The following is a 16,801-nucleotide window of genomic DNA, read 5'->3' as shown; positions in this document are numbered from 1 at the left end:
TGTACTATTGCTACTAGTGGCTTGTGCATGGATTTGCCGAACAAGTACTGCATTGCGAGGTGGCTTTGGAGGTGCGGTCGGTTGAGAATGTGTGTCATGCATGCGCCATACACCGCCGTGGCGACCCACGTCCACGGCATACGCTTGGCTAGCGACAATTTTGTCACATATCGTCGCCAAACTCGGCTAGAGGTGGCCTGTAATTGCAGCGAAACGAGCGTCCAACAGGCTATGGCTTTGAGCACACTGGCGCGTCGTTTTCGAGGTTCCACTTGCAGCATTAGGTAGGGCAACATGGACGCCACCAACGTCGTTAGTTTGTGGCGTGTCTGAGGTAGCGAGCACGAGAGCAGGAGCGGCGCCATGTTGGCCCAAGTGAGGAACACCACCGACCACCCCACGTTGTTGGCCAGTGCAGGCCACTGGACACTCGTTTGTTTCCTGGCTACGAAAACACTCGCGGCAAGCGATAGACATTGCAATGGTACAAACACTTGTGTGCTTCGACAGAGCAGATTAAGTGTGCCTGTGATGGCAAACTGGCGGCATGAGCGGTCGGGGTGCATGGTGGCGCACCGGGTCAGCTCGTTCGTGTGGATGCTGCGTCGAAAGCGGTCCAGATGGGCCACTGGGATGTTGATCTGGTAGTCGAGCGTTCGCACAGTCGACGGAGGCAGCCATTCGGCGTGCACGAGGCGTACCCGACTCGCATCGTCGTCCCACGTCCCAAGCGCGAGCAGGTGCTCCACGGGCGCAGGGAGGCAACGGTGGTCCCAGTACGTTTGGAGCAGCACTTCCAAAATCCCGTCGCCGCCGCCGCCGCCAGCTTGCTGTTGCCGGACCTGCGCGCGTGGTTTAGCACTCGAAACACACCCGTGGCCACTCCAAGTGCGACGAAGATGGAGGAAGGTGCGGTCAGCCAACGAGCACGAACGCTCGACAAGATGGTTCCAACCAACAGCGTGCCGCACGTGACAGGCAGCGACCTCGTGACAGCGGAATTCATCGCAAAAGTGAAACCACCACCGAATGGGGCAATATAGTGGTGGAACTACATTAACAGCATGATACACACACCACGGTACCTCACTTGCTGTTTCTATGCAGAATTGCCATCGGGTTTGGCCCAATCTTTGACATAGGTCAAATTGGTTAGATCTGATTGGTTAGTCCATTACGAACCATTCATTAACATGACGAAGCATCAACTACAGGTGGGGTTTTGTGTGTCAAGTTGTTGGAGCATACTCCGTATATTATTAATATTATTACATACAGTAATAGACCACCAACGATGCGTGCGGCTACCGATATACAGTAGTATACTAGTAGTCGCCCATGTCGTCGTCACCATCTCCCACTTGAAGCATACTTCCTAACGTTACGAATTACTACTACGTAGTAGTACTCCATAGTGGGCCACGATTTTGTCGGGGACAGGGCGTCTTCGAGGCAGAAATAGACTGTGGTTGTCCAGCCAGCGCAGCCAGTCACGGTGGAATAAAAGGGCATAGGGGCAACTTCTTGCCCTGGTGGTGGATTTGCAGTTGGGGATATGAGCTGAAGGTCACGGGATAGTATCCCAGTACAGTATACTGTACGTGGCAGGACGGTTGAGCTTTATCGAGCGAGGTGAGGTATTTGGAGCTACAAGCAACGGTTTCGAAACAATGAGATTTTACTGTTAACATGAGCAGCAACACCCCAAGTGAAGACCTTCGGGATGCCGTGTGCGACGGAGTGACGGATCGCATCGCATCGTTGATTGAAAGCGGCACCGACGTCAACTTTATCGACGAAGACTCTGGGTGGGCTTTTTTGCTGTGGGCTGTGAAGCCCACCAAGTGGAGGCGCTGGAGCTACTGCTTCGTCATGGCGCCAATGTGATTGTGGGCGATTCGTCGGGGAACACGGCGCTCCACAAGGCGGCGTACTTGGGGTATGGGGACTGCGTGAGTCTGCTGCTCCAGTATGGCGCCGGGGCTAACAATCCGAACAACATGCAGCAGACGCCGCTCGACTTGGCCTCGCTCTTTGACAAGCCAGACATGGTGGCGCTGTTGTCCAGTGTTGTGTCGTAATCATTTGCACTGTACCCCGTACTGCAGTGTAGTCAAGTATCAACATACCAATAGCCACCACAGATTAACATTTGTATCGTAATGTCACGGAAGGATGATACATTGTCGCATTGTTAAAGTGTTTACTCGTTCTTGCACCTCAGGTACAATCGCCACCATGATTTCCCCTCTAGGGTTTGAATTGAAGGCTGAATAAGAACCTTTCTCGCTTGTCATTTACACAATTCGATGCCCCCTATTTCAACCTATGTACCCAACTTACCCATTCGCTTCGACCATTCTACGTGTATTATTGCCTTTTACCCTAATTTGGACTTTTGTGCCGAGTCGCCAAATCTATCGATCGATTCTTGTACTGAATTTTGTATGTAAAAAGGGCTCCTGTGGTGATTGATATCACACTAATTGGATTCGCACACTAATTTGAAGTGTTTGATGGTCTCCTGCAATCTGATTGGCTAAATACTTCTGTCGATTCTTCTGAACATTTGGTTGTGTCGATGCATTCTCCATGTCGCTCCAGTTTAGAATACTAGTAAACACAACCATACTATTTTACAATAATTATCACACTGTTTTACGATACACTAACGTGGAACTGTGTGTGAAGGACATGCAGGGCGTAGATCGCCTTGGCATGAGACGGATCGGCTGCCAACACGGCTGTAAACTAGGTCGATTGATCAACAAAGTCACACATCGTTTGGTGTTTAGTTAGTACCTTGGTCGCGGCCAGCTGTGGATGGCCCAAGTGCCAGTGGGCCAGCCCCGCGTTGTACATGGCTTTGGGGTGGTGGGGGTGCATCTTTTGGGCGATTTCAAACGCCTCCAGCGCCTTAAGGTACTCTCCCTGGCTCAAATACGTCGCGCCGACGTTCACCACCACCGACGCAAACGACACGCCTGCAAAAAAATATTTATAGTTCGTCATACATAGGACGAATAGGGCTAGTATACGCCACAAAACCACATGGTATATATATGTTGTCCCCATAGTACGTGATACAAATACATATGTATATATTTACAACAATGTCGTCGTTCCATCAGGAATATGATGAAATGTGTACAAATGAAATACAAAAAGTAGTCCGACGAATACACACACCAAAGACATGACGTTGGCCGACATATGACACTCCAATACACAACGGGCTAATCGTACACGTTTTCGATTCCAGTGCGCTTTCGTAGGCTTCCCGTGCGGCGTCATAATTGTGCTGGCTGTGGACATGCAGTCCACGGCAAAACGATGCCTGAATCGTCCGCAGAACGTACTCGTCTTGGTCGCGCTGGCCTAGTTGGTCGTGTAGTAGCTCGTCGTCGTCGGGGGTGGTTAGTATTACTAGGGCTGCGGCCGCTTGATGGTGTACAGACGTTTTGAGAATGCGTCGAAAGTACCGCTGCAAGCACTTGGCAGCTCGGTGGTCGCGGAGGGACTCTGGGTTGACTTTGGCTTTGGTGATGAAATCTTTGGGTTTGGTTTCGCCAATCGTATGGTTGTTGTTGTTGGGGCTGGACAAAGACGGTTGAGGCGGGGTTGTTGGCTCGATGGGGTTGGGATAGAGGGGGCTAGTACTATTAGTAGTAGTAATACTAGGCCGACAAGGCCCCCTGGTCGACATCATGCGGCCGTGCAAGGCATCCACGCGCTTGGCCGTGTCCAGAGGCTCGACAAACAGTGGGGACGACCGATACGCCCCCAATGTCGGGGTCGTCACCAGCATCGGGGCCAGCCGTTTCACCGACGTCGCTGGCTTGCGACCTAGTATACCGCCAGGATTGTTATGACGTGGCAAGCTCAGAGACATGGTACACCACTAAGTACACCACTAACGAAGCGCAAAACGCAATGTATGAAAAAAAACTACTATAGCTTTCATTTGAAACACGAGCGACTGATTGCCAAACATGTTGACACCAACAAATAGAGTAAAATGGGCTGGTGGATTCAACCACTCCGTATGGATGTAGGGGGGGTATTGACTGTGAAGCACCACAACGGTCGGTATAAAAGCTACAGTTGTATAAACGCATACATCATATATATATATTATATCATATATATTATATACACGTACGCAAACTGGACTGGCTCGACCATGGCTTGGGGGTCGCGCCGGTAGTAGCCAGGTCAATCGTGAGCTGATCAAACGTCGGGCAACTCTCCGGTCGAAGCAGCAACGGCGTAGCAGCAACGAGTTCATTCTCTTCATTTTCCATCGTATGTTGCTGTGTTCCAGACGAGGCGTTGGTCAGCAACGTCGTGTTGTGGGCCGTCAGCGTGGGCACTTTGGGACTGGAGAGAACGCGTCGAAGTTTCGAATGGGACAGTTCTGGCGTTCGACTGCGCTCGGCCAGCGCCTGCGATTTCGCACTCACCTGCCAACATACAAGTGAATATTCAAGATGGCATCAGCCGCAAACGAGATGGAAATGGCCTAGCAACTTGCTGATCGAGTTAAATAATACCAATTGAAACGGCTCTAGAGGACTCGCGCGATGCTTGTGACAACTGCCTTCCCCTGTCACAGGAGTCCACAACGTCGTCGTGGCCGGCCGATTCGACGCGGCGTACTCGTTGTTGAAGAACGCAATTTCAAACCCCGCCGGTTTGCCAGCAACTCGGCCTGTGGGCACGGCCGTGGTTCTAATAGAAATACGTGGCTGAGAGATTATTGACGTCGTGTGTACGTTGTACCGCAACGTCTGGAGCAATGACGTCGTGTATTGCTGCAACCGGTCTTCGGTCGGATGCAGCGCCATGGTCTTGGCAATCAACGCCCCAGCGGATTCCTAAAATATTTTCAAAAATAAAAGTTACAACGAATAAAATTATATTCATTGATATATACTAGTATATATATATTTGTATTTACCCGAACCAACACTTCGGCATGTTCCACGGCCAACTTGGCGAGTAGCATCATCACGTGCATGATGTCTGTCTACATAGTTATTCACAAGCGTCATTCGTATACACGAGTGTATATAGATAGATAGATAGATAGATAGATATATACATCGGAAAGGCCCAGAAAAGTAGAGATAGTGTAGGGCTTACTAGAAGGACCGCGTGGAAACGAAATTCACGCACGAGTTTCAACAGAAAAGTAATAATATCGTGGGTCATGAGTTTGTGGAGTGTGAAATCCGACGGGTCGTGGCGTAGCACATACAAAAGTTCTTGGACACACACGACTTGGGTGGGGTCGTCTTGGGGGTTGGCTCGCATCACCGCGACAATGCCTACAATACAGATCAATCATCATATTCCATATTGTGTTAGAAAACAATTACAACTCTACTAGGAGGACTTCACAGTGTACATTTGTAAGCGCCCATCCAATTGAATTAGTACTCTATGGCATTTACATCGCTAGTGATACAATAATGTGTCCATATTGTCATATATATCGATACTACATTCCACAATGGAAGCATACCCAACGAGTTTGTCTACATTCAACAAGGTGGGGCAAGAAATGCACGATGGTTTGTGCATGTACGAACCCCCGGTAGTAGTACTCCTACTACTACACGTTAACATATATAAATGCATGCCCGTACCGTCGACATCGCCGCGGTCAACACCAAACGTGCTCAGCGCTTGGGCCTAAGTACAAATGGATAGATATGTGAACGATAAAGCGTCATATCGAGTAGCACTTATGTTTGGACGAAATCGTAAACGCACCGATTGCAAAGCCATGCCCGTGGCGTCCAAGGTGGCCAGGCTGTCCTTTGGACATGGTCCGATGGACGACGCCTTGATGCGTTCGTGCTGCTGCTTGGGGCGAGTTGAAGACGGCGCTTGGGATGATGTCTTGGCATTTTCCATTAAGCTGACGTAGAAGCCCCCGACAGACGAGATGGAGGGTTTCGATGAGTTAACGCTGATGTGGTGGTGGTCGCTGGGAGAGTTGGATCCGCTGCTGCCTTTCTTCCTGTACAGACCACCCATGACTGATCGCGCGCTGGAGCTGTAGCTTGTTGAGATTTCCGACGCCATATCGTTGTCTCAAACGATCCACCTAGTTGTTTTAAAGTGGGGGCTATTTTAAGCAAGTTCCATTTAAGGGAACTTGCTTGAGCACTTGTTGAGTGAATTTCTTGCGAGCACAACTTATTAGAGTTGGAGTACATTGGTAGCAGGATTTCCAGTTTGGGTTTGATTATATGGGCTGAAAAGAGGGACAATTGGTGTCAATCTGCCGCCTCATTGTCGCTCGCTACGACGAATAATCGCTTAACGTTACGAGAAAAGCGTGGATCTATTTTTAGCGTGGCAAAACTTCCAAATGAAGTGTTGATATCAAGCTATTTCAATGAGTATTTCAGGTAAATCAATTGATGTAATGCAAAGTTCGGCCAAAATTCGGTTATGAACCGTGGCAAGCAGCCAATCACAGGCCAACGCCACTTAAGGCTTTGTCCACAAATAGGAGGAAAAATACGTTACATCGCAATCAAGCCAAAATCCTACTTCCTCCGTTCAGGAATACTTGTGTGAACTTTTTTCATGTAGAATATATAGGCATTTGTATGAAAGATTCGGCCGAAACCATAAGTGGGGTGTATTTTCATTCAAAAGCCAAAAATTACGACAAGTTACTGCATGATGTGCTGTTTACATTGGATGTTACCTAGAGACTTTCAAGCCTCGTTAACAATATTCAACGCTGAGCCAAGCATGCCCACGATTTCGTCAACGAGGTGCTCATCGTCCAAACGAGTCTCTAGAGTCTCGAGGGCAAGCGTCACGTCTTCATCGCATGGAGGTCTCAATGCCACTGTTTTCCACTGTTTCAGACTTCAATTGCATGTCCTTCTTCAAATGCGGCAGCTTGTAGACGTTGTCACCTTCCAACTTGAACGCTTCTTCCATCACCTTTTGTAATGTCATAAAGGTCTTGTCCAAGACTTGGCCTGCCACAGGTTAAAAATGCGTCTTGAACGGACGCAATAAGTTCATATATTGTCCGCACAGCAGTCTGGTGCTGCAGACTTTGGATAGCGTTGAAGAAGCCGAGGTCCAGGACGTTGAAGTCCGGACTCATCGCTGGTTGTGCGGTCAGCTGTATGTTCTAGTCGATCTTGCGACCGGCAGCCAACACCTCTACGTCGTCAACAGCAATATGGGGTCGCGCGTTGCCTTGCTGCAGGTAAATTGTCCCACCACGCCGTCCTGGCCACTTCGCTAGAATCGCTGGAATCACCCTGTCAACAAGCAGTCGACGGTAGATCGGCTTCGTCACAGTCATGGGGACAGTGACAGGCGTGCCACGGTCACAGTTCTTGGTCCGACGTGCTGCCTCCTTGGTTTCGACGATGGGCCACAGTCCAATCTTGCCGTCCCACAGAACGTGCCGTCGAAGTCAAATCTTGGTCGCGCAACTGCACATAAAAACATTACCTTCGTGATGTGGCGTTTAGATTGAACTTTGCGTTGGGGAATGGGCTCATCGTGCCAAAGGTAGTAACGGCGGTTGATTTGAGTGATGTAAAATCACTTCACTTCAAAAGGCACACAGTCCAACATATCATGCCACACACGAGATCCACCATGACCCGCACGCACAAAGGTCTTTACGAAGTTAACCGGCGGGCGGATTTTTGCTTGGCAAACAACATCGGCTTTACCCGGCTCGTGCGGGGGTGAAGCATGTTTGCCTGGAACAGATTCCACAGCGACGTCTTGTGTATCTCGGATGAAGCCGCTAAAGACCGGAAGTTGGCTCGTCGTTGCGTCGGTACACTTGTGACGATATCACGTACGCTGGCCCTATCGTACTTGCGAGGCGCACCACAGCGGCCTTTCTTGACGCAACCCTGGCGCATCCTGTGTCAGCAGCAGTCTGGCACCCCCCCAGCCAAATGCGGGATATGGTTTGTTGCGAGACATTGAACGTGCGCATGATCTCCTTCATGTCCCCGGAACCAACATGACCGTTCTTCTTGAGCTGAAGAAGTCGATGGTACAACGCCGTTTTTTGGTTGTCCGCTAGTTCACGACCGGTCACGGTCCTCGCCATGCTCAACGTGCGTTGAAGGGCTTCCAGAACGTTTTCTGTACTAACGCTATCTATGGGTCGAGAACAAGCGTTTGCGCGTGATTTGAGGGCAGACGGATAAAAAATGACCGAGTTGGCTGTCCATTGAGCGCATTTGTAAGACTTTTCGAGATTTCTTGACTAAAATATGGTTTTCGAAGCAACTTCACACATGTATTCCTGAACGGAGGAAGGTCTACGTAGTACTTCGAAGTACTACGTAGTAGTATCCTCACGCCAAGTGAGTTTTGAGGATACTCGTACGGTATATGCCTCGACGAAGCTGCGGTGCAAGCGGCAAGTATTACAGTACAGAACTCATTCAATATGATTGGCTGAGTTTTTCATTAAAAATCCACCCGCACCCATTTCAAATGTTCACCATAATATCATTTGAGCTTCGTCGTGATATATACAGTATACAGCCATGTTAAGTTGGTGTTTAGTTGAGCAAATTGTAATTGTAAAAAATCTTTCACTCAGACTTTCTTCTTTGTCATCTGGAAAGGAACTCACATTAAATGCTTTTAGCAACTCGGAATTCGGCCAAATTCCTGAAATCTTCGTCCTTCGATTCTTCGAAAAAAAATCGTGAGTGGAATATCAAAAACCGCGTTTAGCTTCAATGGAATTTCGAACTCCTGTACGAACAAGAAATGCAAGTTGGTACTCTGAGTAGAATTGAGCAGATTGTTACCGATTGATTGAATGCGTGAAGCAACGTTATGGTCGTGTTCCGTCCACCTATTCTGCCTACCTATCATCACTGGTGCCTTCGATCTGCCCATCAACACCCTCTACGTCCCTCGACTTTATTAGTCATTCATCAACTCGTCATCGAATAGACACAACTCCTGTGGAGTCCCTCATCGCCTACAGCAACCAGCCGCATTATGCACTCTACGAACTCTGTTCCAACTTCACTGTCAGCCCCTATGAGACCATTGTTTCTCTACGCTCTACTCGCCAACCGTGCCGACAACAGCGAACCCAAAGCCTGACGTGTTGCCATGTCGCGCCCCGACATGCCCAATGGCTTCTGGCCACCAAGTTCGAATACGAGTATTTACACTGTCAATACGAGTGTTTACATAGCCACTACATATTTGGCCGCAATCGGTACACATAACCAACATTTGGAAGCGTACGAACGTGTCCCTGTGTGGTGACCTACCAAGGCGCAAAATGATATTCGAGGGCATGTCGAGCCTACACAGGGACGACTTGGTCGCAAGAAAAAGTAGACGGACCTGCCAGCACACATCCGAGCAGTACAGAAAGCATTTCGTACAACTTTGATGTACTGTACGTTGCTCATGCAGTTGACGTGCCCCCGTACGTTAAAGGATTACTACAAACGCGGTCAAATGGTAAAGTACAATTGAAACATCAAGCTGAAACTAATGGATGTCAAGTAAACGACCCGAGTGAAGTGGCGGATTGATGTCAAGTAAACGACTCGAGTGAAGTGGCCGATTGTTTTCGCAGGGAGAATGCCCAAGGTGGATGGTTCGATTGCAAGACCGTCTGACAACGTCATCATGTAGCAAGACAATGCCCGTTCACATGTGAAACCATGGGACGGAGGCCTTGCCTGTTAGTGCAACATTGATTGCATCGTGCTAAAACGTAGATAACGACATCTTCGCTCAGTGGTACTTGGTCTTTGACTTAGTATGGTAAATAGAAATTTCGAGGTTGACTTTTGAGTGTAATGTTATTGTGAGCGACTTGTTGTTTGTAGTGTTGTACCATGTTATGTTTGAGCACACTGGGTGAAGATTTCCGTCGTTACCTGTACCGTATACAGTATGAAATGAAGAAATTAAAAAAGGGCCCTCAACAACCACACCCTTGCAAGAAACGAGCAGAATGAAGAGATTCGATAACAATCGATGACATGGGCGAAGGCTATGGCTCCCATGGACATAAGAATTGTATTCTGGAGTTCATGAAATCTACAGATCCAAACAGTGGCTTCGGCGTCTTTGTACAGTCCAAGGTTTACACCAAAGATTTCCTCATGGAGTACAGTGGAAAGTACTCCAAGACGTGGCTAAACCCTGTTGATAAACAGTACACTGCTCGTTTGCTCTCCAACAGTGATTGGATTGTTGGAATACGGACACCCAAAAATATCTTTTCTATGGATCATTTGTTAACCGCACGGATGAGTTCATAGACAAGAACTGCGAATTGTAGGAACAAAAACCGCAAGTTTGTACGGGTCATCAAAAACATCAATGCCGGGAAGGAATGACGTGCCCTTCGACGACCAACCCATGGACATCAAAACAGTAAGTAGGAGTATTCGAAGCAATCGATGATTACTGCATTGGAATCAAATATGGCGGTATATTGACGTCCAAATCCAACCTACAATGCGAAGAAGTTTGACCTGGGCGTTGGTGGCTGTCACGACAAACCGTTCCATCGTCATAGCGTGTTGCACCGATCAGGACTGCGTGCAGGCTTGACGATTGAGCAAACGATTCGAGGCGAGATGTATGTAGATAGAAACCAAACCGGTTCTGTTTAGAACCGGTTTGTTCCCAAGGTGCTCTTCGCACGGGAATGCAACAACGACGAGGGACCGGGGTGATGTGGAACCAACCATGTCGTCGTTGTCTCTCATCTTCTTGACGTAGAGGGTTCAGTATGCCATAGTACGTGCGACTGAGATTGATTGTCGCTGTCCTTACAATGCGTGCTCAAGGGGTATGTCACCACGCGTCACGCACTACTCATCACGGTTGCCAACGATGTATGTGTCCAATCGGGTGGTTTTTTTAGAAGCGATTTCTCCATGGACACCACAGATCCCTCAACGAGAAGCCAAAGCGTCTCAAGGGTTCGGAACGCAGAGGATTGAAACAGCGTGAGAGGGTTGTATTGCACCATGGTCAAACATGTCGTTGAACAGCACTTTGACGGATATACAACATTGATAAAACTGCATTTCGTTCTCGATCGAAGCACTCGTACCATGTGATGAGACAACGGGTGGACCCAAACGATACTTCAAGCGTTTCACCCTGGTCGCTTCCGCAAACGCTTGTGGGGATGGTATTCGCCACAGTTCATTTTTCCTGGACAACGTGACGTGTCGGCTACCAGTGATATGTCCTCACATGTTTTTGTTGCGTGGTTCAAACTTCCTATAAGCAGTTAATAACGGTGGCAAGAATATTGTGTACGATGGAGAAAAAGAAGTGACCAATGTGGGATTCGAACCCACGCCCTTTCAGACCAGTGCCTTAAACTGGCGCCTTAGACCGCTCGGCCAATTGATCAACGCTGAAGTATACCTCGTTTTCACAAGCCGTTTTCACAATCCATTCTACTCGGTCCTACAAGAAAGATCACATTTGCTTTTTGGCTTAATGTCGCTGTTTTGACTTGATTAAAGTTTGAGCATGTCGCATCACATGGATAATATCATTCAGATACATCGCAGGAAAACGCACTGGTGTTCTCACGTCCACATATTTGTTCGCAAATACGCTGTTCGCGGTTGCGACACGAGTGAAACCACTGGTAGCTACGCTTCATTTAACGTGACACAATTTTCCCCATTCAAATTCGTATTTGAGCTCAGAATATACAGCTGCTGTCATTCTAAACATAAAGTCAATAGCAACATGAATGTACGGTTTTAACGATGTTAACGTGGATTTTGCGAGGCCGACGGGACTTTGATTCCTAAGATCTGTGATAAAAAAGTTTGTAAACCCATATTTTTTGAAGGATGTCGAATCTTTTTAGTGAAAAAGTCTAGAAGTAGCCTGAATCAAAATAGACGATTTGCACCAAGCAGAATCGTACATTCATAAAATTTGATTTTTTCACACGTCCTTGAACCAAATCTGACAATTCTTGTTGGACAAAGTAGTACACGCCTTGCGACGCCCATGGCACTACAGTTGTCTTTGTGCTCTTCTGAACCTGCTGGTTCTATTTATGACCCAACAGCACACCATCGTTTTTTAGCGTGTTGCTCGTTTCCCTTTGCTACCACGTCCTACATCACAATGGAGTGTTTGAGAGTGTATACATCACCGTTTATGTTGTTCGACGCGTTGTATGCGAAAATCCAACTCAACACTAGACATGACCTGCACACTTTACCATCTTTTGAATTATTTGCATACCTCCATATTGGCCGCGAATTGTCGTCGCCTTGAAAAAAGGCGGCTACACTGGTTGGACGTAATGGATGGCATGTCCTGCCACAGGTTGAAACTGCCACGTCAGATTTCGATGCAGTAGCATTAAGACCGATCAATGGACAAATTCATTAATACAAACTGCTCATTTCCTAAATTCTGACACGTTTGGGTGAGTGCTCACAGGCAAGAAATCTTTAAATTACAGCATTTGGTTAAAATAAACCCTAAATCAATCGTTATGAAAAAACACATGCTTCGTAGGGGAATGAAATGCAGGCGTAAGTAACATAACTAGAAACCGAATTTTAAGCGGAGAGAGCCACTGATGTATCTACATTTTGCACTGATGTCACCATACATTTATCAAGCACGGTAAGTCGCGGATATTTTTCATGGGAGGAGCATCCTTATTATAACGGAAACTAGTTTGATATTCAATGAATACAATACAAAATAGTATCACCAGGAAGTCCGAACCCGGCGCTATTGAGTTTCGCGCAAAGGCAAGTTGAAACGTGTCAGTATTTAGGAACAGTGTAGTATGTGCAGGAGTGGTAACAGACAAGTTTGGCGTTCGATTCTTGTCGGCAGTGTATGTATCGATGTTCTGTCTAGTTTGGCTTAGGAGGTTCTACCGAAATACTCAATTCAAGATTTAACTGTAAAGTACAGTAGCTTGGGAGGTTCCACCGAAATGCCATAACTCAATTCAAGATTGAACTATACAGTACTGTAATTCTATCCGAACGACACAAATCAAGTTTGAGCGGCAATCACTGTGCGGTTTCGATGAAAGCGCTCACGTTTGGGACCTACGCCGAACTGTGCGGTCCATTTTTCTTGCGCATTGTGCGAACGCCACTTAAACTTCAACGGCTGAGTACTCGAAGTAATCACTACAAAACATATTTGGCCGCAATCGGTACACATAACCAACATTTGGAAGCGTACGAACGTGTCCCTGTGTGGTGACCTACCAAGGCGCAAAATGATATTCGAGGGCATGTCGAGCCTACACAGGGACGACTTGGTCGCAAGAAAAAGTAGACGGACCTGCCAGCACACATCCGAGCAGTACAGAAAGCATTTCGTACAACTTTGATGTACTGTACGTTGCTCATGCAGTTGACGTGCCCCCGTACGTTAAAGGATTACTACAAACGCGGTCAAATGGTAAAGTACAATTGAAACATCAAGCTGAAACTAATGGATGTCAAGTAAACGACCCGAGTGAAGTGGCGGATTGATGTCAAGTAAACGACTCGAGTGAAGTGGCCGATTGTTTTCGCAGGGAGAATGCCCAAGGTGGATGGTTCGATTGCAAGACCGTCTGACAACGTCATCATGTAGCAAGACAATGCCCGTTCACATGTGAAACCATGGGACGGAGGCCTTGCCTGTTAGTGCAACATTGATTGCATCGTGCTAAAACGTAGATAACGACATCTTCGCTCAGTGGTACTTGGTCTTTGACTTACTTACTTAGTATGGTAAATAGAAATTTCGAGGTTGACTTTTGAGTGTAATGTTATTGTGAGCGACTTGTTGTTTGTAGTGTTGTACCATGTTATGTTTGAGCACACTGGGTGAAGATTTCCGTCGTTACCTGTACCGTATACAGTATGAAATGAAGAAATTAAAAAAGGGCCCTCAACAACCACACCCTTGCAAGAAACGAGCAGAATGAAGAGATTCGATAACAATCGATGACATGGGCGAAGGCTATGGCTCCCATGGACATAAGAATTGTATTCTGGAGTTCATGAAATCTACAGATCCAAACAGTGGCTTCGGCGTCTTTGTACAGTCCAAGGTTTACACCAAAGATTTCCTCATGGAGTACAGTGGAAAGTACTCCAAGACGTGGCTAAACCCTGTTGATAAACAGTACACTGCTCGTTTGCTCTCCAACAGTGATTGGATTGTTGGAATACGGACACCCAAAAATATCTTTTCTATGGATCATTTGTTAACCGCACGGATGAGTTCATAGACAAGAACTGCGAATTGTAGGAACAAAAACCGCAAGTTTGTACGGGTCATCAAAAACATCAATGCCGGGAAGGAATGACGTGCCCTTCGACGACCAACCCATGGACATCAAAACAGTAAGTAGGAGTATTCGAAGCAATCGATGATTACTGCATTGGAATCAAATATGGCGGTATATTGACGTCCAAATCCAACCTACAATGCGAAGAAGTTTGACCTGGGCGTTGGTGGCTGTCACGACAAACCGTTCCATCGTCATAGCGTGTTGCACCGATCAGGACTGCGTGCAGGCTTGACGATTGAGCAAACGATTCGAGGCGAGATGTATGTAGATAGAAACCAAACCGGTTCTGTTTAGAACCGGTTTGTTCCCAAGGTGCTCTTCGCACGGGAATGCAACAACGACGAGGGACCGGGGTGATGTGGAACCAACCATGTCGTCGTTGTCTCTCATCTTCTTGACGTAGAGGGTTCAGTATGCCATAGTACGTGCGACTGAGATTGATTGTCGCTGTCCTTACAATGCGTGCTCAAGGGGTATGTCACCACGCGTCACGCACTACTCATCACGGTTGCCAACGATGTATGTGTCCAATCGGGTGGTTTTTTTAGAAGCGATTTCTCCATGGACACCACAGATCCCTCAACGAGAAGCCAAAGCGTCTCAAGGGTTCGGAACGCAGAGGATTGAAACAGCGTGAGAGGGTTGTATTGCACCATGGTCAAACATGTCGTTGAACAGCACTTTGACGGATATACAACATTGATAAAACTGCATTTCGTTCTCGATCGAAGCACTCGTACCATGTGATGAGACAACGGGTGGACCCAAACGATACTTCAAGCGTTTCACCCTGGTCGCTTCCGCAAACGCTTGTGGGGATGGTATTCGCCACAGTTCATTTTTCCTGGACAACGTGACGTGTCGGCTACCAGTGATATGTCCTCACATGTTTTTGTTGCGTGGTTCAAACTTCCTATAAGCAGTTAAGTCTTTATCGACAAAAGTGAGGATACTCCTCACTCAGCCCGTCCGGATACAGAGTGGCGTTACTTTAATCAAGTCAAGCCAAAATATCTTCACTCCACGGGAAAGCGGGTTGTGAGGATATTACTGAACTCATTCGATTTGATTGGCGCAGTTTTTCAATAAAAATACACCCGCACCCCTTTCAAAAGTTCGCCGTGATATCATTTGAGCTTCGTCTTGACATATACTTGGTATTTAGCCGAGCGGTCAAGGTACCCGTCGTAGGACAAGTGTTAGATTACGCGTGAGTTCGAACCTCGCTAAGTCATGTTTTGCTACCAATATTTCAAAGGTGTGCACTGAAATCGAAGTACATCGCTGGCTAAACTCGGTATTGGTCGGCTCATCAACGGCGAGCGAGCTAGTAGAGGAAGGTAGAGCTGTATAGACGTAAATTCAGGCAAACCGTGGCATTCCTTATTATGCTGCACTTCTATTTCGTCGAGAGCTTTGCTGCAAAAGAACCTGCTGGACTCACCCGACCACGATATACACACGAAGGCGAATCATAATTGCAAATACGAAGTACTAGTATGCCACTACCGCACTACCAAAGATGTAGCAATAACGACGTGTGAGGGTTTCCATCATCATGCAATTAAACAGCATAAGGTGCGTACAAAGGGCATTGTTGGTGAGAGGATGGCATATTGCTGACGATAGAGCGTTGTGTTTTAGTCGTATTCACAGTGAGAGGATAGTACGCTGCAGTGTTGCAGTCACATCACAGTGAGGGTAAGGCACATTACTGAACATTATGTCATACTCACATCTATTAGTGTGGGGGTTGTACATAAAGATAGTGTTGTAGGCATATCCACAGTGGGGGATGCCAAATTTACTGTGAGGGGATAGCATATTGCTGAGTTGTTGCCACGTCCACAGTGAGGAGATAGCATTTTACTGATGACAAAGCGTTGTGTTATAGTCACATCTATAGTGAGAGAATAGTTCATAACTGCAGATTGTGTCGTGTTGCAGGCACATCCACAGTTAGGGGGTGTCATTCACTATGAGGGTATAGCATATTGATCTGTTTTCGCCATGTCCACAGTGGGGGGGATGATACAGCGTTGTGTTATAGTCATCTAGAATGAGGGCATAGTACATAACAGAAGATAGTGGGTGGTATTGTAGGCATATCTACAGTGAGGGGGTGTCATTCACTGTGAGGAGATAGCATATTGCTATGCTTTTGCCAAGTCCATAGTGAGGGGAGAACATTGCGGTGACATAGCGTTGTGTTATAGTCACATCTAGAATAAGGGTAGTACATAACTGAAGATAGTACATAACTAAGGATAGTGTCATGCTGAAGGAAACAGTGAGGGGAGGTCCAGTTGCGTTTAGCCATATCCCCAGCGAGGGGACGACATAATGCCGATGGTAGAGCGTTTCAGTTACATACACAGTGATGGAATGATTCACTGCTTATGATAGAGTGTTGCGTTGTAGTTGTGAAGAGTATCGTAGTCA

At 47.2% G+C, this 16,801-nt stretch overlaps 5 protein-coding genes and 1 non-coding gene across 11 annotated transcripts in view; 1 reads left to right on the top strand and 5 right to left on the bottom strand.

Moving 5' to 3' along the window:
- The window catches only part of H257_18205 (hypothetical protein), a gene marked incomplete at both ends in the record, with an annotated part of 3,213 nt that extends 2,207 nt beyond the window's left edge, over positions 1–1,006 (bottom strand). The window contains 2 exons of the mRNA XM_009847224.1: positions 15–842; positions 935–1,006. Coding sequence (XP_009845526.1) covers positions 15–842; positions 935–1,006 — 900 coding nt within the window. The remainder of the gene's footprint in view (positions 1–14; positions 843–934) is intronic.
- A 683-nt stretch (positions 1,007–1,689) lies between these two features.
- Positions 1,690–2,081, top strand: H257_18204 (hypothetical protein; the record flags this gene model as incomplete). The annotated part of the gene is made up of 2 exons (XM_009847223.1): positions 1,690–1,730; positions 1,802–2,081. 2 exons carry the CDS (start codon positions 1,690–1,692, stop codon positions 2,079–2,081), a joined length of 321 nt encoding a protein of 106 aa, XP_009845525.1.
- Positions 2,082–2,621: 540 nt separating this feature from the next.
- H257_18203 (hypothetical protein) lies at positions 2,622–6,111 on the bottom strand. 6 transcript variants are annotated; one of them, XM_009847221.1, is made up of 11 exons: positions 5,779–6,111; positions 5,652–5,697; positions 5,146–5,330; positions 4,961–5,029; positions 4,783–4,877; positions 4,554–4,731; positions 4,163–4,463; positions 3,428–3,846; positions 3,247–3,378; positions 2,803–2,984; positions 2,622–2,751 (listed from the first exon to the last, which is right to left on the bottom strand). In XM_009847221.1, exons 1-10 carry the CDS (start codon positions 6,091–6,093, stop codon positions 2,958–2,960), a joined length of 1,767 nt encoding a protein of 588 aa, XP_009845523.1. In that variant the 5' UTR covers positions 6,094–6,111; the 3' UTR covers positions 2,622–2,751; positions 2,803–2,957. The 6 variants fall into 6 exon arrangements, with proteins under 6 accessions (XP_009845523.1, XP_009845524.1, XP_009845520.1 ...); XM_009847222.1 differs by having other exon boundaries at positions 2,622–2,744; XM_009847218.1 differs by having other exon boundaries at positions 3,247–3,846; positions 5,528–5,697.
- Positions 6,112–6,849: 738 nt separating this feature from the next.
- Positions 6,850–7,141, bottom strand: H257_18202 (hypothetical protein; the record flags this gene model as incomplete). Its single annotated transcript, XM_009847216.1, has 2 exons — positions 6,850–7,010; positions 7,090–7,141. The coding sequence occupies 2 exons, from the start codon at positions 7,139–7,141 to the stop codon at positions 6,850–6,852; spliced, it is 213 nt and encodes a 70-aa protein (XP_009845518.1).
- Positions 7,142–7,168: 27 nt separating this feature from the next.
- H257_18201 (hypothetical protein) lies at positions 7,169–8,116 on the bottom strand (the record flags this gene model as incomplete). The annotated part of the gene is made up of 3 exons (XM_009847215.1): positions 7,169–7,429; positions 7,725–7,801; positions 7,876–8,116. 3 exons carry the CDS (start codon positions 8,114–8,116, stop codon positions 7,169–7,171), a joined length of 579 nt encoding a protein of 192 aa, XP_009845517.1.
- Positions 8,117–11,347: 3,231 nt separating this feature from the next.
- On the bottom strand, positions 11,348–11,427 carry H257_18200. The gene has a single exon. It is a non-coding gene; the product is annotated as a tRNA-Leu (tRNA).
- Between the last annotated feature and the right edge of the window lie 5,374 nt (positions 11,428–16,801).

Source organism: Aphanomyces astaci (assembly GCF_000520075.1).
Source record: "Aphanomyces astaci strain APO3 unplaced genomic scaffold supercont1.143, whole genome shotgun sequence".
NCBI lineage: Eukaryota > Oomycota > Saprolegniomycetes > Saprolegniales > Verrucalvaceae > Aphanomyces > Aphanomyces astaci.
The sequence above is the reverse complement of the archived record's forward strand: the minus strand, read 5'-3'. Positions and strand labels throughout refer to the sequence as shown.